The sequence below is a fragment of the Myotis daubentonii genome, chromosome 13 (genome assembly GCF_963259705.1).
Source record: "Myotis daubentonii chromosome 13, mMyoDau2.1, whole genome shotgun sequence".
Classification (NCBI taxonomy): domain Eukaryota; kingdom Metazoa; phylum Chordata; class Mammalia; order Chiroptera; family Vespertilionidae; genus Myotis; species Myotis daubentonii.
The window spans coordinates 62,017,610-62,032,701 of NC_081852.1; the positions used below are offsets into that span (position 1 = coordinate 62,017,610).

The 15,092-nt window shown below is 58.9% G+C and overlaps 1 protein-coding gene across 2 annotated transcripts in view; it reads left to right on the forward strand.

The window, feature by feature from the left end:
- C13H10orf90 (chromosome 13 C10orf90 homolog) overlaps window positions 1-9,951 on the forward strand; it is a 95,329-nt gene extending 85,378 nt beyond the window's left edge. The window contains exons 5-7 of one of the 2 annotated variants that reach the window (XM_059661730.1): window positions 4,055-4,118; window positions 7,416-7,515; window positions 9,104-9,951. In XM_059661730.1, coding sequence (XP_059517713.1) covers window positions 4,055-4,118; window positions 7,416-7,515; window positions 9,104-9,142 — 203 coding nt within the window. In that variant the 3' untranslated portion in view covers window positions 9,143-9,951. The remainder of the gene's footprint in view (window positions 1-4,054; window positions 4,119-7,415; window positions 7,516-9,103) is intronic. The other variant, XM_059661731.1, reaches the window with a different exon arrangement.
- Window positions 9,952-15,092: the final 5,141 nt, after the last annotated feature.

Genomic DNA, 15,092 nt, shown 5'->3' on the forward strand with positions numbered 1-15,092 from the left:
GCCTCTTAACCCCCAGGTGCCGTCCTCTCGTTCCTGGGAGGAGCCCTGGGCTGTGAGGTGGGCTGCATGGCTCAGTTGAGCCCTTTGTTCATCCACTGCTGCCACCGGCCTTCCATGCCACAGGCGGTCGGGGGCCTGGCCTGCTCACAGCCCCAGCGGCCTTGTTTCTGTCTCCATCTGTGTCCCCCCTGCCTGCCAGGTCCTCCTCATGGTGCTTCCATGTGGTCCTCTTAGCCTGTGACGGAGTGGAAAACCCATCTGGAATATCCCCTTCTTCCATGAAGCCCTCCCTGACTACTCCCATCCAGTCTCTTCCATTTGAGGTCTCATGGTTCCTGTCTCCCTCCAGGCACCCTGCCTTCTTGCCATCTTCATTTTGGAGTATGGTCTGGGGGTATTTGCTAGGAACGTCTCCCTCGATTGTAAGGGCCCGCGGGAGTGCATCGCACCGAGTCCCTCTGGGAAACCCTGCCGCACGCAGCGAAGCTGATGGCATTCATCTGAATGGCATTGGCACTGGCCACACGTCCGAGGTGAGCCAGGTCAGAGAGCCTTTCGAACCACGGCCCGGGGAGGGACGGAATTCTCCGGAAGGCGCTGCAAACTCCTGCCCCCGCAGAGCCGCCTCAGGGACAGTCTTGGCTGGAGCAGGTCCTAGTACGGATTTGCATTCCCGGAGCGTCTCCCTGGAGAAGTGACCCAGCAGATCTGGGACGGAGGGGACAGCGCCAGGTGAGAGCCCTGAGCTGCCCACCACGCAGCTGGGAGCACCGGCCGCCCCTTCCTCCCCTGCCCGGTCTGCTCTCATGAATGCTTTTCCATAAAACATCTGAATAAATATCTGGGGGCAGTTTTCCCAGTATTACTCACAAAGGAATTTTAAAATGTGCTTATCAGATAACAGTACATTGTTACTTCATCAGCCCCCGAGGAAGCAAGAAGCCTCATTTAGCCAAAGGATTGTTTCCCGATTCAAAGGCATCTGCATGTGCAGTGCTCTTAGCGTCCCTCCCAGCCCCAGGGGGAAGGGCTTCTGTTGTGTGTTTTTAGGAAACCTGGGGGGAAAACAGACCAATTTCTGTCCCTGACTGGAAGTGGACCTAAAGGACAGGTTGTTTCTGACCAAGTTAACGTAGGTGAACGCAGAGTTGCAGAAAGGTGAGGAATGACTTCAACAGGGGTTCCTTCTCCCCTTGCCTCGATCTTACCTTCCACGTGATCTCTCTCCTATGATGCACGTCAGTGAATCCACTTGGCAAGGAGAGCGGATGTTTATGCAGCATCTACAATCACCATATTTTGTGGTTCTTTACAAAACACGGGAACCCCTGGAATCGGGGCACAAAGTCTCCTGCGCTTGGGTGGTCGTTCAGACGCGGAGGTGACGTGCTGCTTTGTGGAGAAGGACTGGAGCCACTGTTAAGGTTAACGTCCCTTGAAATGGGTACAGACCTTCACATTTCTTAGAAAATGTGGACCAAGTACACCAGCTTTTCTCCAGACGCACGGATAGACTAAACCCTGCTTTATAGTCACAAATAACTTTGGAAACTGAGAACTAATCAGAGCTATTACTCTGCACTTGTCACTTTTCTCCTTAATGTCCTCAAGCCTAGAACAAGCAAACATGCATTTCAGAGAAAGATCATCCCGTCAGATGCCTTTGAGAAATGTTCCGCACGCTGTGTTCTTTTGGAGGTTTACAATGCCTGGTGTGTGTTAAAGGCACTGACAAGTCCTGCAACAGTGAAGACTGCTTAAGTTTATTTAACCCTATTCTTCCTAATTTTTTTTTTTTTAACCTGGGAATGTTCTTATTGAAAGGACAAAGCAGGACTGATGGCTGTGTCCTTAACCCCTCTTCCCAGAAAAAGCCGCAGGATGTATCAGTCACTCAGCCTGCCCTTATCTCGGCCAATGGGAAAGCAGGGGAAACTAGCCCAAGGCCAAAAGTATGCTGGCCACCCCCCCTGTCTTTGTGTAATCAGACCCTAGCTGCACCCTGCCCCAACCCCAAGCCCTATAAATTCTTTGTTCTCTTGGGACTTGGGGCTCTCTCTTGCATCCAGTAATGGAGACAAGGGGGGGACCAAGCGAGCTTGTATAAAAGGACCCTCTGCTTTTGCATCGGACTGACTGGCTCCCTGGTGTGGTTTTATTGGGGATCTTGAAATCTGGGCATAACACTTATCTAATTCTTAAGAGTTCGCTTTGGAAACATTGCTCTAGGAATCTTTGCTCGTAGGTAATTGACCTCAGCCGACCACGCTTTGCTAAAGAAACTGGCGTTTCAATCTGCCATTTACTCTCATAGCCCTTTCTTCTGGCAAGGCCAGGAAGCGACGCCGGAGAGCCCCGGGGGCCTGCGGGCAGGGGATGGTGTTGGTTTCGCCGTGGAAACCAAGCCTGGGGTGATCAGGAGCCCCTGAGGGCTGGGAGTGGGGGCGGGGACAGTGCTCCTGGGTCTGAGCAGAACGGCCCCAGGCGTTACATTAAGGCTATTTCTTTCCAAACATGTTTCATAGACATGGTTGACTTGGGGGTCGGCTCCTGTAGGGGGAGCAGGGGCCTCGCCTGCCGATTGGCATCCAAGGCTCTCCATCAGGAAGATCGGAGGGAGGTTGGCGGGCTCCGGGGCGCATGGCGGGGCCTCCTCATCGCTGGCTCCGTCCGGAGGGACGCGCCCTGGGCAAGTCCACCTCTGAGCTCCCGGCCCCTATCTTTTCTCTCTTGTTTTCTTCTCCTTTTTTGTGTGTTTTTGCGCCCCTGTCTTTTCATGGAAGGCCCGAGCTGGTGTTCCTGCTCTGAACTCGGGACACACGTCTGTGCCGGAGTGGAGAATGGTTCACCTTCTGTGCCTGTCCGTGTGTGTTGTGTGTGTGTGTGTGTGTGTGTGCGCGCGCATGTTTGCACACGCGTGAGATGAGGGTCATAATAAACACCGGCGGGTGTTGATCGAGATGAATGGCTGGCGGGACTGGCTTTCACTCGGCTGCACCCCCAGAGCAGCCTCAGAAGGATCCCTATCTCGGGAGCTGGTTGTCTGCTGACTTTCAAACAGGCAAAGGCGAATGCAGGTCCGGCCTTGCCATTGAAATTAGCAACAGGCCCTGGAGTTCGGACACAATAAAGAGGCGAACGCCAGATACACGGGGTTTTAAAAAATAAACGGATTTTCCAGCAACACAGAAATGGCATTTCCTTTTCATTTTATTGAGAAGAGAAGAAAGCCGCCTCTACGTAAGCGGCGATGGGGGAACAGCCACCATCCCCTCTCCTGTGAGTGAAGGAGGAGAAGCGGAGCTCCCGGGAAAACGCGTGCAAGACGCGCACGTGGGCCGACACGGCTCTCCCCGGCCACGTTCACGCTGTGAAGGCAGCGTTTCCAGGCAAAGGGACGCGCGGTGGGACCTCGCCGTGTTCCTGAACAAAGCACACGCAGGGTGGCTGCCGGCTCCCACCACGAAGTGGCCTGGGCTCCTGTCCTCAGAGGCACCAGCGCCTGGCGTGGCTGCTCCGTTGGGGGGGGGGGTGACCGCTCATCGGGGCCCTGCAGCCAGGGTGACGCCTGGCGCCGCCCTCGGAGACCACGGCTCTGTTTCTAAAATTGAGGTACGGCCCGGCCGGCGTGACTCAGTGGTTGAGCGTCGACCCCTGAACCAGGAGGTCAGGGTTCAATTCCCAGACAGGGCCCAGGCTCGGGTTGCGGGCTCGATCCCCTGTGGAGGGTGTGCAGGAGGCAGCCGGTCCATGACTCTCTCTTGTCATTGATGCTTCTCTCTCTCTCTCCCTCTCCCTTCCGCTCTGACATCAATAGAAATATATTTTTAAAAAGGGGAGGTCACTGTCCATAAAGTATGTTAGATGCCCACCTCGTGCCCACAGTTCACTATGGCCAAGATCAGCCCGGGGGGGATGGGGGGGCTCAGTGGTGTGAGCATCGGCTGTGCCCTCAGTGTTGGTGACGGGCCGGCGCTTGGAGGAAGAGCCGGGAACAGAGTGTGCGGAGCCCCCGTGCCTTCTGACGTGAACCCTCCTCTCTCCTTTCTTGCAGATAACCTGTTCAAACCCAAAGAAAGGTGCATTTCGGAGAAGGAGATGCACATGCGATCCAAGAGGTACCTGGTGCCGTGAGGGGGCGGGGGGCGGGCGGCTCCGTGGGTCCCGTGCTGCCCTGAGGGACCAGTTCTGGTCCCCATGTAAGGTCTGAGGTCGTCTTGGCCGTGAACGTGGAAAGCTGGCGCAGGGAAGCGTGGCCGTGGGACTGTGCCTTGGTCTTCATGCCGTGCGTGGAAAATCCTTAGGAAAGCGGTGGGTCCTGGATCCTGAGCCGACCGGTGACTGGTCTCTCAGCGATCGCCGGACTCCTAGGGCCGCTCCTGCAGGTCCCGCGTCGCACTGGGCGGGTGGTCTGTGTCCCTGCGCCTCTGAAGGTCATTTACACGGAGGAGGGAGCTGCTTCCCGAGGGCCTCGGTGCTCAGGGCTGCGGAGAAGGGCCCACGTATGGGGGCCGATGGCACGTGGGGGCCGCAAAGCCACCGAGGGCCACGGGCCTGCTCCCTGGCGCCCCCTCCCTCCCTCCCTCCCTCCAGGCCAGGCTGGGCTGGGCTGGGTGGGGAGATGCCAGCAAACCCGCCGGTTGCTATTCTAGACGCCCACCAGCTCTCCCCCACCCGGTGCACACAAAGGCGGCCATTCTTCCCCGGCTCTGGCCTCCTCATGGAAATGTGATAGCTCGGCAATGTTGGCCAAGCTCATGCGAGCAAAATGCCATTAACTTATAACGAAGTACCTCGCGCTGGGAAGAATTATAATAATTAAGCCAGATGGAGAGGGCACTTAGAGAGAGAACCGGGCAGGCCGGACCCGGCTCCCCCGGCAGAGCCCCGGCCTCGGCCGTGATTATGTTGTCCCCGTGACATAAGCCAACTTGGACCAGGGCTAGGAGACCTCTTTGTAAATAAAGACGCGAGCGGGCGGCGAAGGGGGACCGTCCCATTAACGGCCTGCTCTGCTCCGCAGCGTCCTAGCGGGTTTTTAAAGGGCCGCTGCGCTGTGAGGCTGGCTGGGTTAGAAGTGCGAAGCTGTGTAGACCTCATGCCAAAAGCATTCCCTTTCAATTTAGGGGGGGAGATTCCGCCAAATCCTTCCTTCTCGGTCCCCAAACCCAGCGTCGCTCTCAGGGCGCCGTCGACTGAAATCATCGAGGTCAGGCGAGCGTCCGTGGGCAGAGCGTACAGCCCCAGCGTTTTGCTGAAGTGGAAACTGAGGCTGGGACAGGACAGACAAGTGAGGGGATGGCCCCCAAGACCGCTCCCCTCGCCAGAGGCCGGTCTCCATGGAGTCGAGACCGGTTCCCTCTCTCCGGTGGGCTGCCCGGGTTGGCTCTGGCCGGGCCCCGAGACCACACCCCCACCCCGGGGCATACTGGTGCTCTTTTCTTTTGCATCCTTTGTTATGAATTATATTGCTACGTTACATTTTCATTTAGAAAGTTCAAATAATGGAGCTGAAGCTCAAGTCCCTTGTGACCCGCTAGGCCCGCCCCCACTCACCCCGCACCAGCTCTCTGGGCCCATCTCCAGACACGCCCAGGTCCCAGCCCTGCGCACCCTCCCCGGCGCCTCTGCCATCCTCTCTCTGTACCGACCCCGCGACCTAGCGTTGAGCCCTGAGTGGGACCACGCTGTGGTTCATCTGCCCGCGGCCTGCGTTTATGTTTGCACTTTATCACACGTCTGTGCGGGCTGCCGGTGTCAGGAGATCTGAACGCGGATGGCTCTCCTCACGGGTTTTAACTCTGCAAAGTGGTCTATTACATGGATGAGCATAGTTCACGTAGGAAGGTCTTTGAAGAAAACACGGCATCAGCCCTGGACGGTGTGGCTTAGGGATAGCGCATCGGCTGCCCGAAGAGTCACAGGTTCAATTCCCGGCCCCAGGCAGGGTGTGCAGGAGACAGCCAATCCATGTGCTCTCTCACATCAATGTTTTGCGTTCTCTCTCTCTCTCTCTCTCTTTCTCTCTCTCCCTCTCCCCTTCTCTCCCTCTCTCCCTCCCTCTCTCCCACTCTCTCTAAAAATCAATGCAAAAAATACCCTCCGGTGAAGATTAAATAAATAAATAAATACATAAAATGTAATAAATTCTGCACCAGAGGCCCCAGGGTGAGTGGGGGGACTGTCCCCTGAAATGCCCCTCGGGGTTCAGACGCTCAGCGTCCGGAGGACGGGTCTCTGTGGAGGCGATGATGGCTCCTGTCTCCATTCAGACCATGCGATGCCCACAGTGAGCCAGGCACCGTGCCAGGCGCTGGTATTCCCGGGTCACTGTGCTCCGTGGCTGGGGACAGTGCTGGGCCAAGTCAAACAGACAGAGGGTCAGAGTCCCGGCTGAGAGCCAGTCCGCGAGTCTCCTGACCTGGCTGGGGCCTGGGTTCCTCACCCCGTAACCGCGGGACCCTACGCCTCTCCCGACAGGTGAGGAGTATGAGACAGTCCACGTCGTGCCATTAGCCAAGCGCCCGGGAACCACGATAGCGGCAGGTGCTCGCTTTGTCAGCCTCAGCCTTGCTCCACTTGGCGAGGACTGTGTTACCCATGGCAGCACCTGGCCAGCAGAACGTGCCTGGCTTTCCAACACGAGAAAGAGCTGGGTTGTTTTTTTTATATTGATGTCAGAGAGGAAGGGAGAGGGAGAGAGAAACATCAGTGATGAGAGAAAATCATTGATCGGCTGCCTCCTGCACGCCCCCTACTGGAGACCACACCCGCAACCCGGGCATGCGCCCTGACTGGGAATTGAACTGTGACCTCCTGGTTCCTGGGTAGAAGCTCAACTGCTGAGCCACACCCATCGTTTCACCAAGCGCCATGGGTGGCAATGCAAAAGCCAGGCACAGGCAGCACGCCTGCCGTGGATTCTAGAGAATTCTGTCTGGCATCCGTGCGGAAACTCTTCTGTTGGGAGGTAGGAAAGAAGCGTCCAGAAGAGGGTCCCGGGGGGCCCGCCTTCCCCTTGGAAGCGCCCGACATGAGCACCCTCCGCTCGCCTGCACTGTGTTTGGAAGCAGGTTACGTAGGAGACAGTCTCTGAGGGGCAGACACACACACGCATGCACACACATGTGTGTGTGAGTTCAACCCCGTCCTGCTCCTCCGTCCATTGCCGCTGCTTTCCTGGGTCACAGGGCGGCAAACGCCGAGGGGATGGTGGCATGTGGGGGAAGTTGGCCCTCGGCGTGGCTAGGCAGTCGGTTTGGAACCCCTGGTTTTAAAGGAAGTGTGACTTTTCATGAGAAGCCGTGAGCGGAGCTCCCCTTTGAGATGGAGGCGCCTGCTGACAGGCGGGCTGCAGGCCCCTCCGACACACATTGACTTGCTACCATTCACAGTGTTTCCTGGATCTGTTTCAGAATCTACAACAACTTGCCGGAAGTCAGAAAGAAAAAAGAAGAACAGAAGAAAAGGGTGATCTTACAGAGTAACAGACTCCGAGCCGAAGTCTTCAAAAAGGTAACGGCCCAGCGCCAGCAGGTGCGACCTGTGTGTGGCGCCCAGGTGTGCTGTGGCCGCAGCAGGTGTGCTGTGTGTGGCCAGGTGTGCTGTGGCCGCAGCAGGTATGCTGTGTGTGGCCAGGTGTGCTGTGGCCGCAGCAGGTGTGATGTGTGTGGCCAGGTGTGCTGTGGCCGCCAGCAGGTGTGCTGTGTGTGGCCAGGTGTGCTGTGGCCGCCAGCAGGTGTGCTGTGTGTGGCCAGGTGTGCTGTGGCCGCCAGCAGGTGTGCTGTGTGTGGCCAGGTGTGCTGTGGCCGCCAGCAGGTGTAAGGTGTGTGGCCAGGTGTGCTGTGGCCGCCAGCAGGTGTGATGTGTGTGGCGCCCAGGTGTGCTGTGGCCGCAGCAGGTGTGATGTGTGTGGCCAGGTGTGCTGTGGCCGCAGCAGGTGTGCTGTGTGTGGCCAGGTGTGCTGTGGCCGCAGCAGGTGTGCTGTGTGTGGCCAGGTGTGCTGTGGCCGCAGCAGGTGTGCTGTGTGTGGCCAGGTGTGCTGTGGCCGCAGCAGGTGTGCTGTGTGTGGCCCAGGTGTGCTGTGGCTGCAGCAGGTGTGCTGTGTGTGGCCAGGTGTGCTGTGGCCGCCAGCAGGTGTGCTGTGTGTGGCCAGGTGTGCTGTGGCCGCCAGCAGGTATGCTGTGTGTGTGGCGCCCAGGTGTGCTGTGGCCGCCAGCAGGTGTGCTGTGTGTGGCCAGGTGTGCTGTGGCCGCAGCAGGTGTGCTGTGTGTGTGGCGCCCAGGTGTGCTGTGGCCGCAGCAGGTGTGCTGTGTGTGGCCAGGTGTGCTGTGGCCGCCAGCAGGTGTGCTGTGTGTGGCCAGGTGTGCTGTGGCCGCCAGCAGGTGTGTGATGTGTGTGGCCAGGTGTGCTGTGGCCGCCAGCAGGTGTAAGGTGTGTGTGGCCCCCAGGTGTGCTGTGGCCACCAGCAGGTGTGTGATATGTGTGGCCAGGTGTGCTGTGGCCGCCAGCAGGTGTGCTGTGTGTGGCCAGGTGTGCTGTGGCCGCCAGCAGGTGTGCTGTGTGTGGCCAGGTGTGCTGTGGCCGCCAGCAGGTGTGTGATGTGTGTGGCCAGGTGTGCTGTGGCCGCCAGCAGGTGTAAGGTGTGTGTGGCCCCCAGGTGTGCTGTGGCCGCCAGCAGGTGTGCTGTGTGTGGCCAGGTGTGCTGTGGCCGCCAGCAGGTGTGCTGTGTGTGGCCAGGTGTGCTGTGGCCGCCAGCAGGTGTGCTGTGTGTGGCCAGGTGTGCTGTGGCCGCCAGCAGGTGTGCTGTGTGTGGCCAGGTGTGCTGTGGCCGCCAGCAGGTGTGCTGTGTGTGGCCAGGTGTGCTGTGGCCGCCAGCAGGTGTGCTGTGTGTGGCCAGGTGTGCTGTGGCCGCCAGCAGGTGTGCTGTGTGTGGCCAGGTGTGCTGTGGCCGCCAGCAGGTGTGCTGTGTGTGGCCAGGTGTGCTGTGGCCGCCAGCAGGTGTGCTGTGTGTGGCCAGGTGTGCTGTGGCCGCCAGCAGGTGTAAGGTGTGTGTGGCGCCCCGGTGTGCTCGGCACCTGACGTCTGTCTCCTGCTTCCCCAGCAATTACTGGACCAGCTCCTGCAGCGGAACGCCGTCTAACCCAGGCGGCCGGCGGCCCCTGCCCGGGCCTGGCTGGCTCCAGTGCTGGACACACCATTAAACGGCCCATCTTCACGGCGGCAAGCACTGATTTTTACTTTGGATGATTTTTTTCTATTTTGCATAAAGGAATGCCCAGCTTCCCGAACTGCTGGCCCACACAGGCAGGACCAATGACACTTGAGGACGAGGCTCCGCAGACTGGGGGGCGATCAAGTCACTACCCCGCCAGACCCCTTCTCTTGTATTTCTGAGCTTTCCCTTTTGCTTCTGACCCCCGCCCCCTTCCTATGCCCACTCCCACCCGGCAGAAAGGCCTCGCTCACTCCTGGGGGCTCAGATCCCAGGGGTTCTATTTTTTTAATCAAATTTCCAAATGCATCACTTTTTACAAACCAGCCCCAGATTCCGCCAGCTGTGCCAGCCCGCGCCCGGGTCACCCTGTGGGGCCTCAGGGCCTCTGGACGCGGTGCCTATTGCTGGAGGCAGCTCCGGATTAGTGGGGGCTGCGCCAGGGGGCCGGGACTCAGCCCTCGCCGCCCCCGCCCCACCCCGCACCTTCCCCTCAGCCAGAGCCTGTGTCCATGGCTGCTGCCGGGCAGCTCCCGGGAGGAAGCGCAGGGACCTCCGTGTCCTCGCAGCCGCGCCCCTGGAACAGCCGATGGCTGGACGCGGCGGGCTCCCCGGCTGCCACACGCTCTTCCAACATTTACGTTTGTCATTTATCCACGTGTGTTTGGGGAGTTAAAAACCAACTAGTTTTTATCGAAAGTGGAAATAAAATAAATGCAGTTATTACAAAAAGTCAAGCATTTCTCTGTTATGTCTTTTGTGTTCTGAATGGAGTAGCTCAGCGAGAAATGCCGCCCGGCCCAGCCGGAGCTCAGAGGTGCCCTCGGCCGCCTCCTAGCGCCCAGGTCAGGGCCCGCCCTCCCGATGCCCCAGGAGCAGGCTGTTCCCAGAGAAGCAGGAAACTGTGCAGAGCGAGGGTCAGGATCCTGAAGACCCCAAACTCCCCGAGGAAAGAGAAGGAAGTTCGGGGGGCGGGGGGCGGTGAGCAGGTGGCACCTTTTCCGGGTAGATGTCATTCACATGTCCGCGGGGCGACTGTGTAAAAACTCAGCCTCAGACCCCCTCCTGAGACCTCCCCACTCCCCCTGCCCTCCCGTGGGGATCACACATGGGGCTCCTCAGAGCCTGTGCCATCTGCCCAGCGAGAGGAGGTGCCCACGCGAGGAGGAGCTGACTCTGGGTCACAGCTGGGCTGTGCCCTGAGGATCCAACCAGGAGCGAGAAGCCACACAGCGACGCCCACAGGGAAGTTTAATGTGTGTCATTATTAACCAGGACGGGGTGGGTGGCGGGGGATTGGCTACAGAGAAGTAAAGAGAATGGGCCAGGCCAGCGTGGCTCAGTGGTGAGGGTCAACCTAGGAACCAGGAGCTGACAGTTCGATTCCGGTCAGGGCACAGGCCCGGGCTGCGGGCTTGATCCCCAGTGGGGGGCGTGCAGGAGGCAGGTGATCAATGATTCTCTTTCATCATTGATGTTTCTCTCTCTCTCTCTCCCTTCCTCTGGGAAATCAATAAAAATACATTTTGTAAAAAAAAAGAAGTAAAGAGAGTGGACAGAAAGGAGGCGAGAGCTGCAGTCGGAGGAGCAGCTGCCCCCCTCCGCCCCCCTCCCCCCCTGGCTGGGATCTAGATGTCGGTGGGAGGAATTGGTTGTGGCTCAGCAGGTGACAGAGAAGGTCCCAGGTGCCATGCCATGGAATTGCTGGAAATCCACTCCCTGGGGTACAAGGGAGCTGGCTCACGGAGGCTCTGCTGCTGCAGGGGTGCGGGAGGGTGAGGGAGGGTGTGGGAGAGTATGGGAGGGTGCTGGAGGGTGAGGGAGAGTGTGGGAGGGTGTGGGAGAGTGTGGGAGGGTGAGGGAGGGTGAGGGAGGGTGCGGGAGGGTGAGGGAGGGTGCGGGAGGGTGAGGGAGGGTGCGGGAGGGTGAGGGAGGGTGCAGGAGGGTGTGGGAGAGTATGGGAGGGTGAGGGAGGGTGCTGGAGGGTGAGGAAGAGTGTGGGAGGGTGTGGGAGAGTATGGGAGGGTGAGGAAGAGAACTCCTAGGAGCTCCCAGCTCCCCTGCAGCAGAGCCAGCAAAAAGGGTGACTTTGGAGGTGAGAGAGGATAAACCCAAAACCTGGCACCTGGAGTTCTATAACCTCGCCGCGGGGTCCTGACCTGTGACGTGGGTGTGAACGTGGTGCCTGCTTCCCAGGGCGGTTCTGGCTGGACTAACTCAGCGGGAGACGAGTGCTTGGGAGAACCCTGGTCCAAAGCAGGCGCGACATGCCTGTTCCCTGTCGCACGTGTGCATGGGGGAGGGTGCCCTCAGAAACACAGAGGGGCCGTGGCTGCTTCCCTCTCCACCCCCCCTCCCCCAGCCTGGCACCGAGACCATGGGCCAGAAAGACAGGGAATTCCCGGCTGTCGCTACAGCAAAAACCCGTCCCAGAAACAGGGGTCTGTGCAAACAGGCGGTGTTTTCTCTCACGTTCCTCCGAGGCCTGGAAACAACCGCACAGCTCGGCGGAGCTTGCGCTGCAGGTGCACACTGGCCCTGACTGACCGCCGCCTCCAGGATGCTACACGGAACTGCCATTTGCATTTTTAATGTTTTATTGAGAAACACTTTAAATCGAATGGATGTCAGTGCAGGAAATTTGTTCCTTAGGAAAAGGTCTTGCCGTACCTTTTTTATTTGTTTTTTCGTTAACATTTTCCAACAGCTCTTCCTAACCAGTAATTTCAGGGCAGGGCCCGGGCCCACCCCTGGGTCTGCGACATTTTCTAAGAATTAGAGTTGTGTCGGCTGCCGTCTACGTCCCTCCGTGGCCGGATGGGGCCGACGTGCCCCGGAAGAGTTTATCCCTCGGCAAACCTGACGCCAAGTCCTGCAATGTAGAGAATCAATGAAAGTTAACTTGGGATGAAATGCCACTGAATAGTGTATCTCTTCCTTAAAAAAAAGATTCGCCCACCTGCCTCCCCTTGGGTAGCCATCAGCTTCTTCTCTGTCTACGGACTTGTTTCTGTTTTATTTGTTTGCGCTGTCCTTTAGATTCCACACGTGGGTGAGGTGTGTGGGGTTGTCCTTATTTCACTCAGCATCACGCCCTCTCGGTCCATTCCTGTTGTTGCAAATGGCGAGATTTCACTCTTTTTTATTGCTGAGTACCATGCCCGTGTGTGTGTCCACATCTGTTCTATCCGCGTGTCTGCTGCCGGCGCCTGGCCTGCTTCCACGTCTTGACTATTGTAGGTGACGCTGCAGTGAGCACAGTATGCATGCATCGCTTCTTTGAAGGAGGGTTTTCATTTTCTTCAGATAAACACCCGGGGGTGGAGTTGCTGGGCCCGATGGCCCTTCTATTTTTACTGTTTTGAGGACCATCAGTTTTCCCTCGAGGCTGCACCAGTTTCCAATCCCACAGTCACCGCCCGGGCTCCCTTTCCTCCCGTCCTCGCCAGCACGTGCCGCATGCTGATTCTTTGGCGCCTGAACCAGGTGATTCTGCGGACAGTTCTCACCGAGGCGACGGGGGTGGGGTGGGGTTGGGGGAATCCGTGACGTCCGGCTGGAGCTGGTCTTTCCTGGGACGAGGCTGCCGGGGGGAGTTTCGGGTCCTGGTACACGGTGGCTGTGGCGGCTGCTTGTCTGTAACGCTGGGGAGCGACCCCCATAGATCCATGAAGTTCCAGTAAGTGTCATCCGGCATATGGACCATCACAGCCATCCCCCGCTCTCTCAGGAACGTTGAAATCCTACGCAGGCCTGACCGTTGGACCTTCCACCACCCAGCTCTGCCCGGAGCCGACTCCCTCCACCTGCGTGTGCTTGGCCCGGCGCGGGGCAGCCTCCGTGGTGCCGCGGCAGGAGACGCGCTGCAGCTGGCACGCCCGAGCTCGGACCCCCAACACTGGGCCCTGTGAGACGTGAGACGGAAGGCACGGCTCCTGCTGCGGCCCCTCCTGTCCGCATGTCCGGGAACCGCTGCCTGGCGGCCTGCCCTCTGCCAGCCGCTAACGGGATCCTGGAAAAACGGACGCTGGCTTGTTCCACAGCGCCTGCTGCCAACGCGCTTCCTGGACCCGAGCGCCCGCGTGAGTCAGCAAACGCTCCTCAGACCCAGGCTGGAAGCGTCCTCCTTCCTCCTCCCTCCTTCCCCGCGGACATTCTCCACCGTTGCCCGGACGGTCTGCAACTGGGCCAGGTGGCAACCAGGCGGGTGGGATGCAGCCACAAGGGCATGACGGGGCGGCCCAGCACAGGGATGGGGAGGGCTGCGGGGGCGGGGGGGGGGGTTAAATGTGATTCACGGCGGGTGTGTGTGAGCCTGTCGGCCTGCACGTTAAAAGCAAAGGAAATGAGCTGCGGAGAGACTCAAGTGGGCCCCCCAGCCCGCGCCCTAGGTCCGGGCCCTACGCGCTCCCACCAGGGCCTGGCAGTCCCCGCGGACGTCTAGCTCAATAGGAACCGCTTGGAACGGCTGTCCCTGAGCCCAGCCAGCCGCCGCCCGGGATGAAAGCTGAGGGAAGCAGTCCAGCCCCCTGGTCTGTCCCAGGCTGACGGGCCTGCAGGAAACTCCGGGAGATTCCCGGTGGCGGGGGGCGGGGGGCTGAGAGGGGGGCCCTCCGCTCACAGGCCGGCTGCTGGGCAGGACCTTCCCGCAAATGTTTTCTCCACATGGAGCCAGGCAACCTCGCTGGCGAGCCCCCAGGAAGGGGTTTGCTCACGTCCTGTCTGTCTGTCGGGGCCTCGTTTCTGAGACCGTCTGAGGTCGTCGTCTGGGGCGGCGGAGAGGGAGGCGGGACTCCTTCCATTTTTCTGGCTGCGGGAGGAGCAGGAGGGTTGACACTCGCCTGGATGCTGCTGTGACCTGTCAGGTGGGCCTGGGCCTTGGTCCCAGATCTTGGTGCTTTGGGAACTTGGAGGGAGGGAGAGACTTGAGTGCCTCTAGCATCTGCAGCCTGCTGGGGGTCTTAGCACAGCTTAAAAGGGAAGAGGAAGCGTTCATGCTCTGCATGGCAGCGGAGGAAACGGGAGGAACTGAAATCCTTTTACGAACCGCTGCCGGGAGTGAAAGACCAGAAGGCGTCCTGCTGGCGGCTTTCAGGGAAACTGCGTTTGCTCAGGTGTCCGCTTTCCTGACCGGCCTGCAGGGGGCGGCAGCTGCCCCCAGGCCAGGGAAGAGGCAGCACCCTCACCCCTGCTCAGGACAGGGGCGTGTAATAGCCTCTTGGCTGCGTGGGGCTTGCCCACTGAGGTCAGGGAGAGGGAAGTTACAAACCGCTCACGGCTGCCGGTTTATAAAGAAATAAACCCACGCCGCGTGTCCCACCCGCTGTGCTTCCTGGTGACTGAGGCATTGCGTGGATGCCAGAGGCTTAGTGATGCAACGGTTACCTGTTGCCAAGTGTGTATTTAACACTAAGAACTTTTGCCCGGCTGCCTGGTAAGGTGGTTTGGAGTGTCGTGTGCACCAGAAGGTCATGAGTTCGATTCCCGGTCGGGGCGTGCATGGGAGGAAGCCGATCAATGTTTCTCTCTCATCATCGATGTTTCTCTCTCTCCCCCTCCCCTTCCTCTCTGAAACCAATTAAAACATTAAAGAAAGACAAGAAAGATGATCTCAGGACGTGAGCTAGCCCTTCACAGAAAGAGAGAACTGGTCAACACAGAGACAAATGCTGAGCATTCCGAGTGGAAGAAACGCGATTAAAAGAACGAAACATTGAAGCCCAACATTTTCCTTTTTCTTTTTTAAGATTAGGAGAAAATGTGCGGAACGCACAGGGAACAGTGTGTCTTCGTCCGGGACACGGCCTCCCTGTCCCTGCCCGGCTCTGACACATCTGAACCTCTGCTGTTCTCCTCCCCACCCACCAACTACGCCCAC